The sequence below is a fragment of the Bactrocera neohumeralis genome, chromosome 6, assembly GCF_024586455.1.
Source record: "Bactrocera neohumeralis isolate Rockhampton chromosome 6, APGP_CSIRO_Bneo_wtdbg2-racon-allhic-juicebox.fasta_v2, whole genome shotgun sequence".
NCBI lineage: Eukaryota > Metazoa > Arthropoda > Insecta > Diptera > Tephritidae > Bactrocera > Bactrocera neohumeralis.
The window spans coordinates 75,456,348-75,480,619 of record NC_065923.1 but is presented as its reverse complement, the minus strand read 5'-3'; the positions used below and the strand labels follow the sequence as shown (position 1 = coordinate 75,480,619).

The 24,272-nt window shown below is 34.3% G+C and overlaps 1 protein-coding gene across 1 annotated transcript in view; it reads right to left on the bottom strand.

The window, feature by feature from the left end:
• LOC126761790 (homeotic protein Sex combs reduced) overlaps positions 1-23,862 on the bottom strand; it is a 42,792-nt gene extending 18,930 nt beyond the window's left edge. The window contains exons 1-2 of the mRNA XM_050478182.1: positions 22,180-23,862; positions 18,766-18,951 (exon numbers count right to left, since the gene is read on the bottom strand). Coding sequence (XP_050334139.1) covers positions 18,766-18,951; positions 22,180-23,275 — 1,282 coding nt within the window. The 5' untranslated portion in view covers positions 23,276-23,862. The remainder of the gene's footprint in view (positions 1-18,765; positions 18,952-22,179) is intronic.
• Positions 23,863-24,272: the final 410 nt, after the last annotated feature.

Below are 24,272 nucleotides of genomic sequence, written 5' to 3'. Positions count from 1 at the left end.
AACTTCGGAGACCCTATAAAATATATATGTATGAAAGATCAGCATGACGAGTTGAGTCCAGTTAGCCATATTCGTCAGTCCATCCCTACGTCCGTCCATCTGTTTCTCAGTATATAAGCAGACTAGTCAGTCAGTTTTTGAGAAATCGATCTAAAATTTTGCAAAAGTTCATTGCTTTCAAGGATCTACACATTTGTTGGAGCCACCCATATCGGATCACTTTAACATATACATAGTTGCCATACAAAGTGAACGCTGACAAGCATGTCCTTGTATGGAAAACTTTTTTATTTCAAGAGTTATCTTCACTAAATTTGGAAATTACTACTGTTAAAGATAAATATATAATCTGTGAAGAAATCGTTCAGATCGGACGAATATAGCATATAGCTGTCATACAAACTGAACGATCAAAATCACACTCTTGTATGAAAACTTTTTCTAATGAAAAGATATCGTCACGAAATTCGGCAAATATTATTGCCTAAGCTAACGGAACAAGTTCTAAAAAAAATATTTAAATCGAACTTCTATAGCAAATAGCTGTCATACAAACTGAACGATTGAAATCATGCTCTTGTATGGAAAACTTTTATATTTGCCGAGATATCTTTTTAAAATTTGGCAAAGCTTTTTGCTTTAAGCAATGATATAATCTCCCCAGAAATTGTTCAGAACAGATTACTATAGCATATATGTAGCTGTCATACAAATTCATTTTTAAAAAACCCAGTCCTGGTACGAAAAACCAAAAGGTTCAAGACACTTTTCAAGCAAGAAAAAATTCTTACGATTTTCTTTTATTTTTTTTATAATATTCTACACCACCAACTCTTGAACAAAATAAAAGCCGAGACCCCTATTAGCCAAGTGTATACTAACAAGTAATAAAAATCTTATAAACAAATCATCAACTTTAAACAATTCTCCTTTTTAGCAGGCAATCAGCCATTAATGTTACATAAAAACACCATTAAAATCTGGCGTTCGTTGCCATTTCCACTTAATTGTCATAATTTTAAAATGGCTGTCTTTCACCTCATTAGCATATCAGACTTGGAGTCCAAGTCTTAACAAAATGCGTGGCAACCAGTTTCGTTGTCTTCCAACACAGCACATTGCACCAACACTACAGCTACGACGCGCTGAGCGCTTGAAAACTTGTTTTCAACTTTATTGTCCGTCCATTGCTGGCGTTGTGCCGCCTCTGTGTGCTCAACTCAACCCACCAAGAAATTGAGATTTTGGTGACACAAACAAACAATTTAGACGGCTACAAACATCTCAACTCTGTATGTTAGCTGCCGAAGTCCGCCTGACCCGCCACCCCGCGTAAATTAGCAGCTGTGCCAGGCATTTATAAACAATTAATAAATGACAAAACAAACGACAAAGTTTCTACATGCATTGCCTTGTTGCCTGGCTTGCCGACTTGCAACAACAACAATGGTACATTTGTAGATTTAGACGTGTCTTTTACGCCGCCATCCGTTCCGCTTGAGCTCTGTGAAATTTCGCATAATAAAATTTATAATGAAATAATGACTTTGTGAAAATTTCGAAAAGTTTTTAAGTAGCTTGTAAACATGGGCCTTAAAGTATGCTCCGACACGACAATATTGGAAATGTTTTGGTAGTTGAATGCTGAATGGATTGCACAAAAGTTATGGATATGTCTTTGAGAGCAATTGGTAACCAGTAATTTATTGTTGTAGTGAATTTTTCGGAAATCATAATAACTTCAATTTATAATAGCAATGAGGAAAAGTACACTATAAACGTTTTTAAAAACACCCTAATCAATATACTGGATCTGCTCGACTCAAAATTAAAGGATGCGGTCTTCTAAAGTAGGGCCTTGTAAAGTCGCTAGTGCACGGCTCACGTGGCGCTAACTTATCTGAGTATAGGCTTCAATAAAACAAGAGATCGAGTCGTAATACAGCGAGTATCGCCATACAATTTACCACAATGTCAGATTAAGTTAGATTCCTTATACCTCAGAATTGCGAAATGATCGCACTTAGATTGTTATATTCAGTCCTTTGTAAAGTCAGACGAAAAACTCCAGTAGTTGGATACTAGCTATGGGAAATTCGTGTTGAATCTAGTAGAAATCTGTTTAGCACCTTTCATTCTGTTTTTTCTATTTCACCTCAGTGACTAAAAGTATGATATCCGAGGTATTTTGGCCTGATCTGGCAAAAGCGGTACATTTGAGGAGGAAATGTTGAGAAGATTCTATCTCGTCCTCTTGGAAACAGCTAAGGCAGCCGGCATGTAGTGAGATGTCCAATCTGTCTGCTTGGATTCCGTCTAACTCCACTAAGAACTCCCAAAACGATTGAAAAGTGGATCTTGCTGAGAGCCGAGAGCTCTCTAGACCTCTTCCGATTGACTCTGGGCAAGAAGTACCTCGCAACTGCACAGCTCCTGGGTTGACCCACGCTTGCTGAGCTGGTTTGAGATCCAGCAGTTAAGAAGAAGTCACACAAGAAGTCAACATAGCTCCTATCCAATTCCATTCCGCAGTTTTTGAGACTGAAGTACCTGTCCGAGCTAGCTCATCAACCATACGGTTTCCTGCAATATCGCTGTAGCCAGGAGGTAATAAGTCTACACATCCTTCTTTAGTCTTGAACATACAGTCAACGAACTCAAGCCCCTACTATCGGAGTCGATTGTCACTACTCTGAAAAAGTTCGAGCTCTGCAGTAGTACATCTACAGCTACCTTTACGACAGGCACTACAGCTTGAAAGACGCTGCAGTGGTAAGAAAGTCTAAAACTGGAGCCGATGGATAGTTGCCGACAGTTTATTGCGCCACCAAACCTCGTCGCATGCTTAATAAAACGTAATAAAGCTCCTCTCATCTACTGAGTTCTTAACTTCGACGCTTCCTTCAAGCTTAGATCCGTGTATCCTCCAGTAAATTCTTAGCTAACACGCCACCCTCAAAGGTAAATAAGCAGAGAAACGACAGCCAGTCACAAGTGTATCACAAAATAATGAGAGCAGCCCTTGGAAAACCGATAGTTTTTACGTGAGTGTAGTCTTTTCTATCGTCTTCCGCCATAAAACAATACCGTAGACTATTATTGATTTAATTATTGTTTCATAGAGCCAAAGGACTATATAGCCTAAAAAGTTCAGAAGTGTAAGAAACACGGCGATACCACGACTTTATCTCACAACAGTTTGCTATGGTAGAGAGGAGTTCCAGTACAAGTATTTCTTAAGGCAGTTTCATATTTTGCTGCAGTTCAAAGTGAAAACCTATCCAAAGCCTTCTATAGTTTCATATTGACAGCACATATTCTTCCACATCATATTTTTTCCACTTCATTAAAACGATTAAATTTATTATGAGCAATGTAGACTTTATCAGCAATTATACCAGAATATAAAAATAAAATGGAAAAAAGTTTAAATGCGGCTCACCGATGCTATAATACCCTTCATAGGTGCATTTTTTATAGCATAAAAGGTATAAAGAGGTACTTAACTTGATTTTGTTCGAGAAGTTTGTATGTTGGCTATATGCTATAGTGGACCGATCTGAACTATTTTTTCGGTGATTATACCGTTACTTTGAATAATAAGCCGTGTCAAATTTCATGAAGATATCTTGTCAATTAAAAAAGTTTTCCATACAAGGATTTCAGTTTGAGCGTTTAGTTTGTATGACAGTTATACGATATAGTGGTCCGATCTGAACAATTTCCACATAGATTGTAGCGATGCTTTGAAAAATAATTTGTACTGAAGTTCATAAAGATATCTTGTCAAACAAAAAAGTTTTCCATACAAGGAGTTGATTTTCATCGCTCAAACTTAATATACCCTGTTCAGGGTATAAAGAGTGCGCTGCAAATATACATATAAAGATGCCAGTATATAATTACACAGCAGGAACTCATTTTATGCGCGGAGGAATGCCATTTAATCCTTTCGCTTACATGTAGCAATCAAAATCCAGCCAAGCTCTGAGCTAAGGTGCAGCCAGACCGCGCAATTAATTAAAATTCCAAAAGATATACGCGCAAGTAACCATAATAAAACAACAACAAGCACATAAAAATCTGCTCAGCAAAGAATTCGACCCACATTTGAAAGGGCTCATTAAAATGGTTGGCGCACAAACAAGGCGCCATACAAACATACAAATAAACACACATACGAGCATAATGTGTTGACTAAGGAGGCTTGAGGGTGCGCATGAGTTATGTAAATGCGGTTGAAAAGGTAAAACGACTTAAGTGCGTGCAATAAATGTTTCCCGCTCTTGCTACAACAAGTTTTTAAGCGCTGGTGAATCCTTTGCGACTCATAAAGACATACATATGTATATCAAGATATAATTACATAACATATTGAAATATGAAGGTATGTATGAGTAGGAAAGGATTCACCAGCGATTAAAAATATGTTTATAGTAGCTATATTCATATATAGCGGAAGCTCATGTTTTATCCACATATACCAACTTTATATATATGTATGTACATATCCACCCATAATAGTATGCACTCACATATGCGTACCCTCGGCATAATGCCAAAGCTAATTGCCGAGTATGATAATGATATTTAGTTAAATGTGCGTCAGCAATGCCTCAATTAAAAGAAGGCGCAGGATCTTAATTATACACACTACAAGGAACCAAATGAGCGAAAATTAGACTCATGTGACGTCCAAAGGGTTCTTTACGAAGACACCGTATCCCTATCATTTACAAAAACAGTTTGTAGTACACGGTCACGCCAAAGGTCGAACTTAAAGCACGTTCCCAGATAAGCAAGTAAATTACTTTGAGCGTATGAAAGCGAGCATAAGCTCAAAATTTCAGCGCAGCCCGTGGGTGCATAAGCCTATCCATTAGGGTGGGCAAAAAAACAATTGATTATTTTTGTGGGTGCATAAGCTTATACATTAGGGCGGGAAAAAATTAATTAATCTTAGTTAGTGCATAAGCCTATACATTAGGGTGGTTGAATCCTTTTTTATGTTGGTACTCTAAAAATAGGTTTTTTCATGCCTTCTAGTTAAAAATTTCCATACAAATTATTCCTTTAATTTTTTTTGTAGTTTTAAATATAAAAACAATATTTTTTTTTAATTTTTATAATATTTTGACTTAAATGCATTTTTCACTTTTCCTTAAATTTTTTTTTAATGTTGTTTCATTATTTTTTTTTGTTTTAAGTATTTTTTAACTTTTTTTAATTTCGAATTTTTTTATATTTTTAAATTTATTTCATGTTTTAAAAAAATTTTAAATTGAGTTGTTTTTTCATTGGCTTGAATGCATATTTTATTTTTCATTTTCTTTTAAATTTGCATAATATTTTATTCAATATTTTTTATGGTTTTATATATTTTTTTATGAGCTTTTAAAATTTTTTTAATATTTAATAGTTTTTAAATATTTTACATTTTTTTCGTGCTTTACAATTTTTTTAAATTATTTCATTTTATTTTTCATTAAATGTTTGTTTTTACATTTTAATTTGTTTTATTTTATTTTTAATAATTTTTATAAATTTTTATTTTATTTTTAATAATTTTTATAAATTTTTATTTTATTTTTCATATTTAATTTTTTCCACATTTTTTTCTGTTTTTTTGTAATTTCGGATTTTTTTATATTGTTAAATTTATTTCATGTTTTAAAAATTTTTTTATTAACTAATTGCTTTAAATATTTTACAATTTTTTTAAATTATTTTTTTTTCATTACATTTTATATTTTATTTAATTTTTAATATTTTTTATAGTTTTTGTTTTCTTTCTATTTTTTTTTTTGTTTTATTAAAAATTACGTTTCAAAATTTTTTTAAATAACATTTTTTATTCAATTTTCGTTTGTTTATGGTTTTTTTTTAATTTTTTAAATATTTGTTATACTTTTAAAACTTGTAAAATTTTTTTTATATTAATTTTTATAATATTTTATTTATACATAGTTTTTTTAATATCTAATTTTATATATATTGAAAATATATCTAGTTTTTTCTGACCCACCCTAATATACATAAATTGGTATGAACCTTATATTCATACATGCATATGTATGTGTTTATAAATGTGTGCATTCCTTGTCGCTTTTTCAATTATTTGCCTCCTTAACGTGCAGCGCTGCGCTTTCACACACGCCATTCTCTCCGATTGGCCCGTTTCATGCGGCATTTGAAAATTTTATTAGGTTTACGTGTTACACTTTCATTATAATTTTCGCAAATTTTATTATCACCAACATGACTAATAAAAAGATAAAAATCATTTCAGCAACGACATGTGAACATTTTCCACTGCTACTCGCATATGTTCGCTCTTCGTGTTCGCTCATTTGCACGAGGCACTTCAAGCTTATGGTTTATGGTTTATGGCTTATGTTGCTCGGCTGTTTTAACGGTGCATTGCATATCGTAAATGTTTTAAATTTAATTGTGTGAATTGTAAAGGGAACGAGGCGTTCGTGGCTTGCCGCATGCGAAGTGTGTTAAATATTTAATTGGATTGCTTTGAGACTGGAGTAATTGAATTGATGCTTTCTTGTGGACTAGGACTAATGAAATCAATTCATTTCTTTATTGTTTACATCTTTTATGAAGCAGGCAGGTTAATTGGGCGAGTGTAGAAACGGATTTAGTATATTTCAGTTCTACATGCATGTTGCATTTCAACGGCCTTTTGATGTTATAATTGAATTAAGTGAAATTTTGCTGGATACTAAACGCTAATTGGCGAATAATTAGGATTAGAAATTTTGAAAAATTTTTACATGAAAAAAATTATTCAGGAAGAAATATTTTCCAAAAAAACATTTATATAAAAAAATATTTATGTTTCTTTGAAAAAGGTAATTTTTAAGTTTTCTGAAAAAAATTTAAAAAAAATTTATAAAGTATTTGGAAGGGTCAACATTTGAAAGTTTAACCTTTTTATTAATTTAAAATAAATTTATTTACTTATAATAATATATTTTAAAAATTGTAAAAAAAAAAATTTGAATTTTTGATGTTTTGAAAAAAATTGAAGAAATTAAAAAAATGAAAATAAAAAATTTTGAACAAAGTATTTAGAATTAAAATTTTGAAAAAAAACTGATTTCAAACAATTTATAAATTTTAGTAAATTTGTCTAAAGTTTAATCTTTTTTACTAATTTTTTATTAAAAAAAAATATATTAATTTAAAATTTATAGAAAAAATTTCGCATAAAAAATTTTTAAAACTCAAATTTTTGAAAAAAATAATATTATGAAAATTAAAAAAAATTTGGTAAAGTATTAAAAATTTTTATTCATTTAAGCTGTTATCGATAGCGCTTTTGTTAATTACGGAACAAAATATAGAATTTTTTAATAACTCTTTCTTCAAAAAACTCTTTACAAAAAAAACAAACATTTTAGAATTCCACAAAACATTTTTTTTAAGTATGTATTGTCAAAATGCTATTGATTTTTATTCTTGAGAAAAGGTGACAACTCCAATTTTTCGAAAAATATGAAATATTTTTGTTTAAAATGTAGGAAATACGCTAATAAATGGATGGAAGGAAATCTAATAAAAAGCTCTTTTTATAAAAGATTTTATAAAATCTAAAAAATTGTATTAACATTTTCAAAAAGAAAAAAAATTTAAATTGTCCATTAAAAGTTTTTAGTTTTAAGTAATATATGTACAAAAACTATTACTATTTTTTTTTAGAGGTGGTAACTCCACTTCGGAAAATTGTGCTTCCAAATCAAAGCAACACCCTTTGATTTACAAGGCGAGTAGTTTATCAAAGAATATACTTTTCAGCTTATCAATAACCGCAGAATAGTCGGCATATGTATGCATATACATATGTTTGGTAAAATATTGCCTTGTTTAATCATTTTTCATGTTCAATAAAGTCTGCTGAGCTTGTGCCACAGATTTTTGCGGCGGCAGTCATAATCCCCTAGCTGCGTGTCCCATTTCAGCGCTTAAACTGATTGAATTGCCAACACAATAATTTATATATAACTATTTATATGTCACACTGCGCGTCAATGTGTGTGTGTGTGTGTGTACTATAATTAATTAGCCTGCAATGAAATTTGCAATGCAAACATGCAATTATACCGACAGTTTGGCGTAAAATGCAAATTATCGGCTTGCTTGATGAACACCGCGCATACATGCAGCCACACGCAGCAAAACATACACACGCACGCATGGTAGTTGTTGCTTTTTTACGCTTTTCCCCAAGCGCATTGCACTTCATATTTATTGCAAGGCAATTAATTGCATTTTTGCAACGAGATTAAGCAGCACACACACACGCACACACATAAAAATATGTTTTCCACGCAAGTATGTGTATATGTGTGAGTGCACAGTGGTCAGCACGTGCCGACGCGTGCGCGAAATCCGTACAGGCGTCAGGTCGTCAGGGTGTTAAAAGGCCTCCAATCACCGCGGCAATATTTATGTTTATATACATGTGTGTGTGTGTGTTTGTGTATGTGTAGGTGTGAAAATATGTGTTTTTATCAGTCTGCCCTACGTTACAGGTGGGAGAGTCAATCAAAGCATTGTCGTCCAACAATAAAAAAAAATGCAAACAACGCGGCTTAAACAAACAAATATGGCTGTGAAATAATAAACAGTCTTTATTAATATTATTACTATGCGATTTAATTGAATTTTATTATCAGCACTTTTGCGCGAAATCACAAGTAAATAAAACCATAATTATTGCAGTAAACAGATAAACATTAATGGATTTGCTGCGGTTGCAATTGCAATTAAATGGCAGCAGAAGGATTATTATATAACAATGCAGATATACTAGAGACTCTAATAGATAATTAATTTATGCAATGGGAAAAACGGCTAACAAATGCGTTAGATAATCGAAGAAAAGTAGAAACATTAAAAATATTTATACAAAAAATCAGCATGACAACAGATTTCGACTCACCGCTATTTAGCCATATTCGCCTGTTTGTATATACATACATACTTGAACTTGAGAGCTAGAAGATTTTGAGATATCAATCTGAAATTTTGCATACGTTCTTTCCTACTCAAAGTGCTGCTCATTTGTCGGAATCGCCGATATAGGACCTGTGTGCCATAAAGCTGTCATATTACCTAACCGCTGAAAATCAGGTCCTTGTATGGGAAACTCTTTTATTTGAAGAGATATCTTCACGAAATTTTGGCACAAATTAATCCGGAAGATAACAGTATAATCTCAGAAAAAATCATTCAGATCAGACAACTATAGCATATACCTGCCATATAAACCGCACAATAAAAATCTTGATTTTGTATAGCGAACTTTTTCAATTGATAAGACATCATCAATTAATTTGACATATAGTATTCTTTCAGATAACGGTATAAACTGCAAACAAAATATTCAGATGGAACCGCTATATCATATAGCTGCTAAACAAATTGAATGATCAAAGTAAAGTTCTTGTATGAAATCTTTTGTAGTGAAAGGTTAAGAATTTTTTCGTTTTTGCAAATTTTGCGTTTTTATATAGTAAACAAATATTTTTGCATTTTTTGCTAGAAAATAGTTTTCTAAAAAATATTTTTTAATATTTTTTTCTAAATAACATTTTTGATATTTTTTCTAAAAACTATTTTAATTTTCTTTTTAGAAAATATTTTTTTAATTTATTTTTTTCTAAAAAATATTTTTGATATTTTTTCTAAAAAATATTTTTAAATTTTTTTTCTGAAAAATATTTTTTTAGTTTTTTTTCTAATTATTATTTTTGATTTTTTTTTCTAGAAAATAATTTTAAATTGTTTTTCTAAAAAATATTTTAATTTTTTTTCTAAAAAATATTTTAATTAATTTAAAAAAAATTTTTTTTTTTCTAAATAATATTTTTGATATTTGTTCTAAAAAATATATTTAAATTTTTTTTTACAAAAGATTTTTTATTTTTTTTTTATTATTTATGAATTTTTTTCTAATTTTTACTTTTGATTTTTTTTTTTAATTAAAGCTTTTATACTTTTTTTAACATAAATAACATTTAGCGTTTATTTTTTTTATTCGTTCACCATTATTTTACGACAAATTTCGATTGTCTATTACAAAGATTTCAATTACCTTATTCAACAGCTCATAAAAGTGTAAGGATATAAAACTTATGATTCCATTTACACGGCAACAGCGAACAATAAAAAAGCGAAGCGTAAAAACAGGCGTATATAGGCCTACACAACACAGGTTACACTAATACACAAGTAAAAGAAAATCAATAACACACTACCGCGTTGCTGAGGCTGCTCACATACTGTACTATATAAATATATATTGAAAAAATATATGTGTGTATGTATGTGTATATGTATGTCTAACAAATTGAAAAAAATTACGGAAATATTATGTGACCCTTGCAAAAAAAACCGTGGCATTGACAAATTGAGCTGGCGCTAAGTCGCCAAACGGCACAACGCTTCATCAATAGACAGCCACCTATACACTCGCAGCCAACGCCGTGGCAAGTGCTGCAGTCAATTGGCCTTTGACACGAGCTACATTGCTTTCGAGCATTCGAAGTAACGAAAAAAAAAAATAAAAATAAACGCTTTAACAAAGCTAATCCGGCGCGAACACAGTGCAGCAAATGAGAGGGGGAGGCGCTGTGTAATGCAGCGCTTCTCTGTTTTCATCAGCATTTTTATTATTTTTTATGAGTGAAAATATTGTTTAGCGACGCACAGCTGAGTCCCAACGCACTGCTGGAGGTAAACGTGCAGAATATACATACATACATACACATATGTACGTGTTTATCATTTTGTGTGCGCGCTTGACTTCGGCTGTGTCTCACTTCCCTCATAAATTATGACAAATATGAAGCGTTTATTTGTGTTTGCCACCTCAGCAGCAGCACAAAGTCGAACTGATCAACTCACTCCGCGCGCTTGCAGTGTTTGCCGCCTGTTCTCGACTGCGCTGGCGCACATAATGCTCGGCCGCCCGGCTGCATCAGTTCCAACTTCAGCGCCAGTTATTCAAACTGTGTCTGTAAGCCTCTCTGTTTTGTGTCTCTCATAATCGCTTAAGTCACCCTCACCGCTGTCTCAAAGCAACCTCTGTCCATCCGTCTGCAGTTGTTGCACTACCTTTTTTCACTTCGGTTTGCGCGCTCGCAATTTTCCGCCTTTTAATGGGTCTCAAATGTACGTAAATTATTTGAAATATTGTCTTTTTATATTGTAGCTGCACACACACATACATATATATGTAAGTTTTTGTATAATATTTAAGCGCTTATTATAAATGTGTGCAAACAATGGTGTGGCGCCTGCAGCTATGCCTATACAGCAAAGCAGAACTAACGGTATTGCTTTTGATGGTGGTAAATTAACACTTCGCATCCTGCAGCTGGGACACTCCTCTGGCATATTAGTTAAAATATTAAAAGTAAATTTGTTACCTATTGATTATCAGGCATTATGAAGTGCGTGTTGCTTTTGCGCGGTGGGAGGGAGTGCCGTATGCAGAGTAAGCGGTGGAGAGACTAACGACAAAATTGAAAAAAATTTATGTATATAACAGAAAAATACAACTGAAAGTAAGCATTACTTGTAAAATTGTGAAAAAAAAATATTTTAGGGTTGCCATATCACAACTTTCGAAATAGAAAATTTCAAAATTTTAAAATTTTTTATGGATGTATGTATGTATGTATGTGCTTCTGTTTGGAAAAAAGTATTAAGTATTAAAAAAATATTTTAAAGTTTGCCATATTAAATTTTGTGATAAATAAAATTTCTAAACTTTTACTAATTAAAATTAACTGTATGTGCTTCTACTTGGTAAAAAAACATTATTATCATTTTTATAAATAAAATATTGTAGGGTTGCCATATTAAAATTTTTGAAATAAAAAATTTCAAAGTTTCTAAATTTTTTACTGATTAAAATTATGTATGTATGTGCTTCCATTTGGCGAAAATATTACTAAAAATTTTATAGAGTTGCCATATAAAATTTTTCGGATAGATAAAATTTCTAAATTTACTGATAAAAAATAAAGTATGTACATATGTATATGTAAAAAAAATATTATATTACTTAAAAAATAAAAATATTGTAGTGTTGCCACATGAAAAATTTCAAAAGTCTGCAATTTTTACTGATAAAAAATTTTAGTTGGGCTTCGACTTGGTAGAAAGTATTATGGAATTTTAAAACAAAATTGTAGAGTTGCCATATACAAATTTTCAGTATAAAAATAATTAAAAATTTGGTATTCAAAGTATATCTTTCTACTCGGAGAACCATAGCCGGTAAAAAAAAAAATTGTAGAGTTGCCACATGAAAGTTTACGGAGTAAAAAATTCTAAATTTTGGAAATATTTATTAATTTATATTAATGTATGTATGTACCTCTATTTGTAAATTTTAATAAAAATATTGCAGCGTTACCATATGTAAATTTTGGAAACAAAAACATTTAAAAACATTTTAATTTTACTGGTTAAAATTATTGTATGTATGTGCTTCTACTCGGCAAAAAAAATTATGTAAAATCTTAAAAAAAAATTTACGAAAAATTTTCAGAGTAAAAACCTTAAAAAAATTTTACTGATTTATAAAAAACATATAGCAGGATTGCCGGGTTATAATTTTCGGAATAAATAAAATTTCAAAATATCAAAAATTTTATTGATTAAAATTACTCTAGAGAAGCACATAGCTTCTACTAAGTGGAATAAATTAAGTAAAGTTTTATTAAGAAAAATATTGCAGGGTTACCATAAGAAAATGTTCGGAACAAAAAAATTTCAAAGTTTAACAATTTTTCTGATTAATATTCTTTTATATGCTGCTACTACGTTATAAATATTGTGTAATAAATATTTTATTAGATTTTTGTTGAATTACTGCAGGGTTGCCAAAAGAAATTAAAAAAAATTCTGTTAATTAACTTTTTTACAATATGCAAAAATAAAATAATTTTTCTAGTATTTCAAAAGCTAATCAAAATTGAGTTCCAGGCGCGCTCTCCACCCAATTTTTATACCTAGAACGGGGCAAAACTGTTACCAAAATTTTTTAACACCTAGCAGGAAAAGTGGCAAGCGCAAAATGCAACTCTGTAAGCATGACTTAATCAAGCAGATGTGAGAACGCAAAATATTCGGGACTCTATAAATTATAAGCGTATATAAATGATCAGCGAGGCAAGCTGAAGCGCTTTAACCATGTCTTTCTATCAGTCTGCCTGTCGGTTTGTTTGTCTGACAGTATATACGCAAACTAGTCCCCCAGTTTTTGATATATCCATCTGAAAATATGCATACATCGTTTTCTCAGAAAGGCGCTTGTCATTTGTCGGAACCGCATATCGGAACAATACAGCTTTAGCCATACAAAACGATCCAAAATCAAGTCTTTGAAAAACTTTTTATTTGATGAGATATTTTCACGAAATTTGTCTTCGATTAATTCTAAATAACGCTACAATATAAGAATAAATTTTTAAAATCAATGTATAGCATATATTCAGTCTTTGTAATTTGATGAGATATTTTCACGAAACTTTGCACAGCTTATTCTCCAAGACAAGGCAATATTCTCCGAAGAAATTATTTAAATCGGATTACTATAGCATATAGCTGCCATACAAACTGAACGATCAAAATTAAGTCCTTGTATGGAGAACTTTTTTATTTGAAGAGATATTTTCATGAAATTTTACACGTATATTTCCTCAAAGCAAGACTATAATTTCCTTAAACATTTTTGAGATCGGACCACTATAGCATATAGCTGTCACACAAACCTTCTGATCAAAATTAAGTTTTTGTAAGAAAACTTGAACTTAGAATAGTTATTTTAGCCTTCGTGCAAACAAAATTAACGTTTCTCAATTTTTAATCATTATTTTTTCAATTTAATATTGTTTACAATTCGTTATTTCTAACTATTAAATACTGTAAAGAGATACATTGTTATGAAAACAACTCTTTAAGTGCAATTTACGTTTGCCTGTATGTATTTCAATTTAAATTGCCGACCTTCACTTTCCACATCATTGCATTTTGTTGCTATTTGTCTATGCTTGCCAGCCACACCACATAAAATAAAAAAAAAAAACAACAAAAATCAAGCAATGTTTTATTTGCTGTTAGAAGATTGTATCATTGTTTCCACATCATTTTGCAGCAAATCGATTGGGCGACCTACATTTGGCGCACTTTGCTACTTACAACACTACTATAACAACAATAACATGCGTGTGGTGGATGTGTATGTAAATGATGATGTGTATGAATAAATATATAAAGAATTTCAGTAACATATACTTGATAACAGTATATACCTACTTACATATGTATGTATATATATGTGTGTGAATTTCACTTAGGCACCTTTAGTCCGACACTTCTCGCGTCTATTTTGCCAACGGAATTTCGCTATTCATGCGCGTCAGCTGTGCGACCACAATTGTTTTCGAAAAATCAAATATTGTACACGCGAAATTATATTTTACATATTTTATTTACCGTTGCAAATGGATTTGGCACAACTTATTTTTGCCTTTTGCCAAGCATAGCTTCGTCTTTGCAACTTGTTTTCAACAGCTTCTAGCTTTTTAATAAACAAAATCAAAAAATAAATGCGCAAAGCAAAGCAGCTACGAAAATAGACAGCGCTAAAGCTGGCTGGCAACAACAGCAACAACAACGAATGGAACTACTTGCAGCCGCTTATTTGAAATTTGTCTGTGATTCGCATTTACTACATGTTAGTAAGTGTGTGTGTATGTGTATGTATGTAGCTGTAAGTATGTATCAGTGTCTGCAACTATAAGAATGTATTCATGCATGTGTATATGTATGTATATATATTTGTATATATATATATCTGTATGTGCATATGCAACACTTTATTTTCGTTGCCACATCCGTTTCCGTTTTATCGCCACATTTTACAGTTTACTGTTACTTTCGCATTTCTCATTCGCCTGCCAGACAGATAGTCAGCCCGGCCATAAGCCGTCGGTTGCGTTGGCAACGCAGACATTTAAAGCAGTGCCTTTGTTGTCGCTTTGCATAAAAAACCAGCAGAAAAGTAAGCACAACAACAATAACAACAGCAAGCACTTGGCGCGGCAGCCGTTGCGCCGTTACGTGTAGCGATGAAGTGAAATTCGCTGCCACATTATTATACAGAAGTACATATTTATACATATGTTCTTCCTCCACACACAGCCACACACACATACTTACACAAACCCAAGTTTATGCATGTGTTGGCATTTTATTTTCATTGTTGTAGTATTTCCCCCCTTTAACGCTTGCTTCGTATACCCTTAAAGCAGCATTTGCTTGCTCCACACGGCAGACATTTTCACTTCAAGCAATCGTGTAGCCTGCTTTTAGGGGTTGCTGCCGCATTTGCAAACTTTGCAGCTTACAGCTTTGCCGTGCTCGTCCGTCTGTCAGTCAGCAAGTTAGTCCTTCTTATTCTTAATGCCATTTTCGTACAATAAATCCGCAAACGGTACATGCCCTGCCTGTCACACACACACAAATATGTATGTGGGTGCGTTGATGTGAGACTTGTAGTAGATGCTATTATTTGTTTGCTGCTGGCATTGTTTATGCGCATGTTGCTTGTCATGTCGTACACGCTGCTAACACACCATCGCATAAACGTTTATCAATTTGTTTAAATGTAAATATATTGCTGTTGACGATGATTGCTTGCTTGCTTGTATGTGTAGCAACCCCAATGGGGAGTAATGGCGTGCTTAGAGTGTGGATGTGAAGTGGGAATGAAGGATATTTTTATTTATTTTACGAAATTTGTTGAATTTTGTATTTAGTATTTCTCAAAGAATTTCAGAAAAACAAGACAAAACTTTAAATTAAAAAATTAAAATAGTTTTACATGCAAAAACTTGATTTTGACTGGTCGACTTGTATGGCAGCTATAAGCTATAGTGGTTCGATCTCAAATTTTTTTTTCGAATATTATGTTGTTGGCTTAGAGTGTAATCTGTGCCAAATTTCGTGAAGATATCTCGTCAAATAAAAAAGTTTTCCATACAAGAACTTGGTTTTGATTATACAATTTGTATGTCAGCTATATGCTATAGTGGTCGGATTTGAGAAATTTATTGAGAGATCGTACACTTGGTTTTGTCAATAATCTCTGCCAAATTTCATAAAGATATCTCGTCAAATAAAAAAGTTTTCAATACAAGCACCTGATTCCGATTGCTCAGTTTATATGGCAGCTATATGCTATAGTGTTGCGATATCAGTGATCTGGACACTTAAGCAATTTTTTAGGGAGATAAAGATGTGTGCAAAATTTCAGATCGATATCTCAAAAACTAAGTCATACAAGCAGATATAGAGTTAATTTAGGTATAATTCAGGTATAAACCAGTTAGCAAGCAAGCTTGCAGGCATTTCCGTTGACAAATACATGCAACAATGGCAGCGTTGGACTAGTTAATGATGCTGCAACAATGTGAGAGTAAAAAACAGCAACAACAAAAACAACATATTTAAAGATAATTAAGGAAACTATGCGTAACAATAACAACAATAATTTTTAAGGCATTGCACAATACAAATTGTATATGAATATATGACAGTTTATAAGTATGTTCGTGTATATATGCATAAGCGTGTTGCAGCTGCGTGTGTGTGTGTGTGGTTAATGATAGCTGACACACTGTGCTGACAATTGCTGCTGCTAATGATCAACACCTGTCAACAACAGTGAAATTGTATTAATAACACATATTGTTGTTGTTGTTATGCTTCGCACACGCATTCGCCTTGCATTGATTCGTTAATGCGTTGACGAGCTGTGCCTGATGCGATGACTTGGCATTTTGGTCTTTTGTCAGCCACGAAATTTTCAACGCTCTGCATATAAGTCAATAAAATTAATAAATAAATAACTGAAATAACATTAACAACCGTTGGAGCAGCAGCAATGTGCGTCTGACGCATCTGCTGCATTGTCACAATCATTAAAAACGCAGCAACCGCACACAAACACACACACAAGTAAAAGGCATTGTCCACAACTTAGGCATGCGCGATCACTACAACAACAACAAACAATAATAACAACAACGGGAGCAGCACGAAATTCTGCAGGTCATCAGCGTGCATTTGTTTGCTTTAGCGCTGGCAAGATCAACAACAGCAGCAGTAACAATAACAACAGCAAGTTGCAACACAACAACAATTGACTGAACTGGCTTACTGGAGCACTTGCTCTGCCATGGCGAACTGCAAGCAGTCAACACTTTAAAATGATGCGTTCAACATTTGGTCAGCTAAGCATTGCTGCTGTTATTGTTGCTGTTGGCTGCACTTATGCACGATCCGCTTTCTGGTCGATTTCACTTCGGTTTCGCTTGGAGGCATTGACAGGCATATGAAATATTAATTTACTCCTTGCCAACGGAGGCGATCAATGACAAAAGCAAAAATCAACAACAACAACAATAACACATTGTGAAAATATTAAACGTAAATCGGGTTTGACAACAACACACACTTGTTAATGAACTGTGGGCAGTGAAGCTGTGGTTAGCAACGTCTCAAGTGCAGAAGCGATTTTGAAGTGGCTCTCGGCGGTTAGCTCATTAATTTTGTGAGCGATATTTTTGTTGTTTTAATGTCAGAGGTATTTTGATTATGTTAGCAGCATATTTTATATTTTGTTGTTTCAGAAATATTTTCAAATTAATTTGGTACAATTACGATGAACTACTTCGAAAGTGTTTAAAATCGGTAAATGAACATGGTAATATGCTGGCCATCGCCTCGGCGTTACGCATGTAAAACTGCTAACGATACTAATTTATAGACTTAGAGTCAGCAATTATGTCCTAATATGTACGAACTTAACAATTTTTATGTCAAAAAGCAAAAGAACACTAAAAGAGGCGACTCAGGCATTAACTCGTTTAAATAATATAAACTTGGTTGCTACCAAAAACAAAAGAACAAAGAAAGTTGACTACCCAGGCATCTACTCGCTTAAACAATATAAAATTTTGCTACCTCTTTCACACTATGAATATATAACTGCATACGATACTCAGGGTAAGCAATTGTGTCCCAATATATACTAACTAAACAAGTTTAGTACCAAAAAGCAAAAGAACACTATAGGTGGCTCTGCAGACGTCAACTCGCTTAAATAATATAAAATTGGTTACCACAAAAACACAAAAGAACACCAAATTTGACTTCAACTTGCTAATTTATTGACTCAGTGCTGCTAAAAAGCAAACGAACATTTAGGGAGGCAACTCAGGCGTTGACTCTCTTAAATTGTTTAAAATTTTGCAACCAAAAAGCAAAAGAATATTAAAGGAGACGGATCAGACATCAACTCGCTTATTTAGTATATACCTGGTTGCTATCAAAGGGCGAAAGAACACAAAAATTGGCTACGCAGACATCGACTCGCTTAAATAATATATATTTTCCTATCAAAAAGCAAAAGAACACTAAAGAAAACGACTCAGTCATCGACTCGCTTAAATTATATAAAATTTTGCCACTTAAAAGCAAAAGAACACTAAAGTTGGGTACGTAGGCATCGACTCACTTAAATTATATAAAATTTTGCTATCAAAAAGCAAAAGAACACTGTAGGTGGCTGCTCAGGTATCCACTCGCTTAATGCGATTTAAACGAATACTTCATATTCGTGTTATTGCATAATTCATTATTAAAGGTTATTAATATTTTCAAACTCACTCGTATTCGACAGTCTTTCACGCCACGCTATTGGATTTGCGACCAAACCTTGCAGACCGGGCCAATACAGATGCGTTCGTTCTACAATATGGCCAGCATGCGTCTTCAAGGGTCCACCTTGACTTTGCGATAAGTATTGGGCCATACCAGCGGCGGCGGCGGCAATGGAGAAACGCGGTATGCCACCTGAAAGTGAGAAGAGCATGTTAGGTTCTATAAATATGACATTATTTGGATCAAAAGTGAGGTGTGTGAGAATTCTAGGCTTCAATTATTATTTCTATTCGATTAATTTCAATTTATTAATATTTAATAATTTTTTTTTTTTATAAAATCAGAGTTTTCCAGATATAAATTAATACATATGTACATATACCAGATATTTGTGCAGTTTACAAAATATTGAGACCACTGTCGGTTTAGGCTGAAATGACCGATTTCAAAATCACCAAATTCAAAATGAAAACTTTTTACATACATATGGCGTATATGTTGTATATTCTTTAATAAACATAGATAAATAATGTACTATTTTGCGTCGAAATCTTTTCTGCACTGGAGGCCGTCGGACACTCTTCGAAAAAGTAATCCCGATCGGTCCAAAACCAAGGTACTCATAGTTCTCATCAATCATCAATATTTATTTTGTTGCCTTCAAAGTTATCCCCACCAGATGTAATACACTTATGGCACCGATTTCTCCAGTCCTGAAAACACTTTTCATTAGCACTTTATGGGATGACCTATAGTTCCGTCAGCAAAATTTTGTTTTATCTCTTCGATCGACTGAGAACGGAACGGATTCCACGGAGCGACAATTTCAGTTTGGGGAACAAGAAAAAATCACACGGAGCCAAATCTGGTGAATACAGTGGTTGATCGGTTGTATGCAAAGCATTTTAGGACCAAAGAGACTTGTTTATGGTACTCTTTTTGAAAAAAAAAAATCAGCTTTACCGGGACGAGTCGAGCAAGAACGTGTTTCATACCCAAAATATCCACCAAAATCATACGAACGGACTCGCGAGAGTTGTTGAGCTCTCTTGCCATCTCTCTAACACTTGCCTGACGATTTCAAAGCACCATATGCTTCACTTTTTAATGTTTTCATCAGTTGAAGAGGTCTAAAGTCTTTTGAGGTATTATTTGTAATTTGGAAGCTTTCAAATATTTTAGTATTTTAGTTGAGTTCATAAATATAAAAAATTCCTGTAACGCACCGTTTCGGACTTATAGGGGTTTTCAGTTTTTCTTATAACAATTTCATGAAACCAAGTTCGACAGAGATACCAGATCTGATTCCGTGTTTCAGACAGTTTTTCTACCGCTTCTAACTTTCATAGATTTTTTGTTACTGGGTAGATTCAGTTTGTCAAGAAGCTTGTAACACTCACAAGGAAACGTCAGGTACGAACGGTGCATTAGTCCCTCAGATTTTGAACTTTCGCGGAAACGTCGAAAGCCTTATAAAATAGTTTAACAGATGACCAGCCTGACGAACGTTGCATTAGTCCCTCATGTTTAAGTTATCGCTCTGAAATTTTGCATACGTCCTACTTTGAGCTTGTTCGTTTGTGGAAAGCGCTGATATCAGACTACTATAACATATAGCTGCCATACAAACTGAACTATCAAAATCGAGTCCTGGTATGGAAAACTTCTTTGTTTGATAAGGGATCCGCACGTAATTCGGCATGTATATTTCTCAAATGCTTCGCTATAATATCCGAAGAAATTGTTTAGATCGTAATACTATAACATATAGCTGCCATACAAACCGAACGATCACAATCACCTTTTTGTATAGAGAACTCTTTTGTTTACCAAGTTATCTTAACGAAATTTAGCACGTACTATTTTTTGAAGCAAAAATACAATCTGCGAGAAAATTGTTCAGATCGGATGCCTATAGCATATAGCTGCCGTACAAACTGACTAATTACGCTAAAGGTCTTGTATGGAAAACTTCTTTATTGATTGAGATAGCTTCTCGAAATTTTAAACAAATTATTACCTTAAACCATGCTACAATTTTCGAAGAAATTGTTCATATCGTATATATAAAATTAAGTATATAATCAATACGTACAAATGTTGATATAAAATTTATATAATGTATATATGTGTATATACATATATATGTACATACATACATCAACAAATATTTGTACATATATATAAGTATATAAATACATAGGTATGTAATCATATGTTAGTTAACACCTTGATGTAATCGATTTGATCTGCTCCGCTTCGTCTCATTTCGCTTTTGTTGTAATTTAATTTGTTGTCATTTATTTAATTAGTTATGAGTTGTAATCAAAATAGTATTGAAAATATGTATGCTGAACGCACTGTCATGCAGCAGCCGTCGCGCATATACAATAAAAACAATTTGTCACCCGCCTGCGAGCGCCCTTCTTCTTCGGCGCTGTCGCTCAATAACTCCACTTAATTAAGCTACAATAATTTAGTGTACAAAAACGAACTAGTTGGACAATACCAAATGCGACAACAATAAATATTAGATAATAAGTCGTGAAAAAATTTAATGACTTCGGTTTGTTGTTGTACAATTCGAAAAAGTATTAAATAGCTTAAGCTGGCAACACAAATGCTGGTAATTGAACGTTTAAAATGATTGCTCATGACATATTGGTAAGTGAGATTTTCATGTGTCTTTGGCATGTACAATTTTTAAGTGAAACCGGATTTGAGCAAGAGCGTCGCGGGAAGGAACTCAAAATTCGTAACTTGACGTATTTATAAAAATATTTTGGAGCTTGGGTAAACTAAAATTGTTAGAAAAACGTCTAGAGTAAGGATAAAATCAGTCGATATGAGATGATGAGATGAGATGAGATGAGATGAGATATGAGATGGAATGAGATGGAATGAGATGAGTTGGTAGCAACTCAAGCGCTATTTCAACTTTTATTTCGGAAGTAGGAGCTTCAGAAACCCTCACTCCATCAAGCTAAAGGCCTAAACTTAAGTTTATCAGGATCAGCAATGAAAATTCGACGGTTTTGAGACCCTTACTTACATAAATATTTGGGAACTTTTGTAAATTAAAATTGTTAGACAATCAGCCTCACTAAGAGTTGCGTTGAGGTGAGATAAGATGATATGGGATGAGATGAGATCAGATCAGATCCGATGAGATCAGATTCGATGAAAAAAGATGAGATGAGCTGTTGACGTCTAAGCCGCTATTTCATATTTCATCCCAGAAATATAGGCTTCGGAAACACACACTAAACGATTTAAAGGCCTTACTTAAAAAGATATTTGGAAGTCTGGAAACACACACTCAAGCCAACTAAAGGTCGAAACCGCAGCCTTTCATAACTAGCAAAAACTATGCGAAAAAAATTGAGAACCCCAAATATTACGGACTCTAGTACAACTCACCTCCCGTTAAAGCACTTAGACCCGCCGATGTAACCGGCGGCGGTTTTGACAATATCGTATCGATGCCGTGCGGATTAGCCGCACCTTGTGTATGTGTTGTTGTTGTGGTCGTCATGGAACCGGATATACCGCTGCCCACGACACCAGCGCGACCATCACCGATCAAGTGCTGCGTCTGCTGATTATTCGCATAGCCGTTCATCATGCTCGCCGCACCGCCGCCAGTCTTCATTTCGGTCATTGAGTGTAGCGCCGCCAGCGGTGGCCCCAGAAAGCTCAATGGTAATTTGTGTTCCAGCATATTGTTATTGTTATTGTGATGCACACCCAATGGATGCATACCGCTTATGTTGTTATTATTGTTATTATTATTGTTGTTGTGATGCGCTTGCAATGCATTGGCATATTTGGCGCGATTGGCGGAGAGATTCTCCGGACTGTAGTCCGGCGGTGGCGGACTCGACTCGCTATTATTGCCCGCCTCATCGCCAGCACTGCCGCTACGCTGACTCACCGGATACGATTTGGAGCTATCCACGCCGGGACTGGAGTTATTGTCATAGCGATTGCGTTGATGCAGCGAGTTGGCGCAATTATCGGGCGATTCGGATTGCAGGCGGGACGATGAAGCGACGGAGGAGTGATCAGCACCGGCGCCACCAACGCTACCCGCCGACAGTAAAGGCGGCGGTGTGGAGGAATCCTCAGCCGAACGCGTTGACTTTGTGCCACCGGTCTCGTGGCTGTGCTGCAGTTGCTTCGACGGCGCTTTCAGCAGCATAAGTGGGCTGGCAAGATTATTATTGTTGGCGGCATAAGCGGCCGCAGCCGCCGCATTATGATAGTCGAGTAAATGATCGCGACTCGCTGCTGCAGCGGCCAAATTCTGATAGTCATGATGCGCAGCTGCCGCAGCGGCGGCCGCTTCGGCGAAACCGTTCGTCAAGCCGGCGGCATTTGGTAGGTGATGATGCAAGCTGGCCGCGCCAGTTGGTGGACTGCGACTTGCCATAGACGCCATAGCCATGGCCGACGGTGAACTGCTCTGGCTCGTGGCAAAGCTGTGATGACGCATATAGGGGTTTATGAGATCCATGTTGTCTGTGTTTGTTGTTGGTAGCTGCAATTGCTGCTGTTCACTACCGTGGCCGCCACTACTGTACGTGGAGAGGCAGTAGTCGTGGGATGAGTTGCTGGTGCTCTCACTTGCGCCGGCAAAGCTGTTGAGGCGTTGATAAAAAGCGGCCGCGCTGTTGGGAAAACCCGCGGCACCAGCGATCGCTGTGGCGGCTAAATTGAAAGCGGAGTGCTCGGAAAGCTGGAAATGCTTCTGCGGCAACAGCGGGTGTTGGCTGTGGTGCGTTGCGTCGTTGTGGTTACCGTTGTAGGCATGTAGCGTGGGCGGCAGCGGCTGCACGGCGGTTATGTGTGCAACGGCGGTTGCGGCATGCGGACTCTCAGGGCCCGCGGGCGTCGTTGGCAAATAAGGGCTACCCAGTGTGGATGTTGGGCGCCAGTTGTTGAGGAATACTTAATTTAATACTTTTTTGGGACTTTTTTTATGGTTTTTTTCGAGTTTCCGTAACACTTTGCACTTTTCCGGAGAAAAATTCACTGAATTTTTCAATTAATTTTTTTTTTTTTTCAGTGTAAAATAAAATTAGCCGACGAATTCGAATCCAATGCCACTTTTTGCACAAGAGTAATATTTTTTATAAAAAAATTTTGATTTTGATTATTTTTTAAAAATTCGCGGCGTTTACTCAATATCGTGTATTAGTATATAGCCCGCTATGCTTGCAGTCAGTTTGCTAGTTTTAACTAAAATTGCTATAAGCAATTTTGCTTTTTATTTATTTTTAAAATTTTTTCATTTATTTTTTAAATTAAAAAAAATTTTATTTTTCAAAAAGTTGAATTTTTTTAAATTTTTTTTCAAAAAGTTAAAATTTTTCCGAAATTTCACTTTAATTTTGCTTAAAAACCACTTAACACTTGACGTGCCTTCACTCGTTCGATAACGCCGTTATGCGTACTCAACCGACGTTATGCGACTATTTCTTTTCCAATACAAGCATTATTCAAAATCCGTT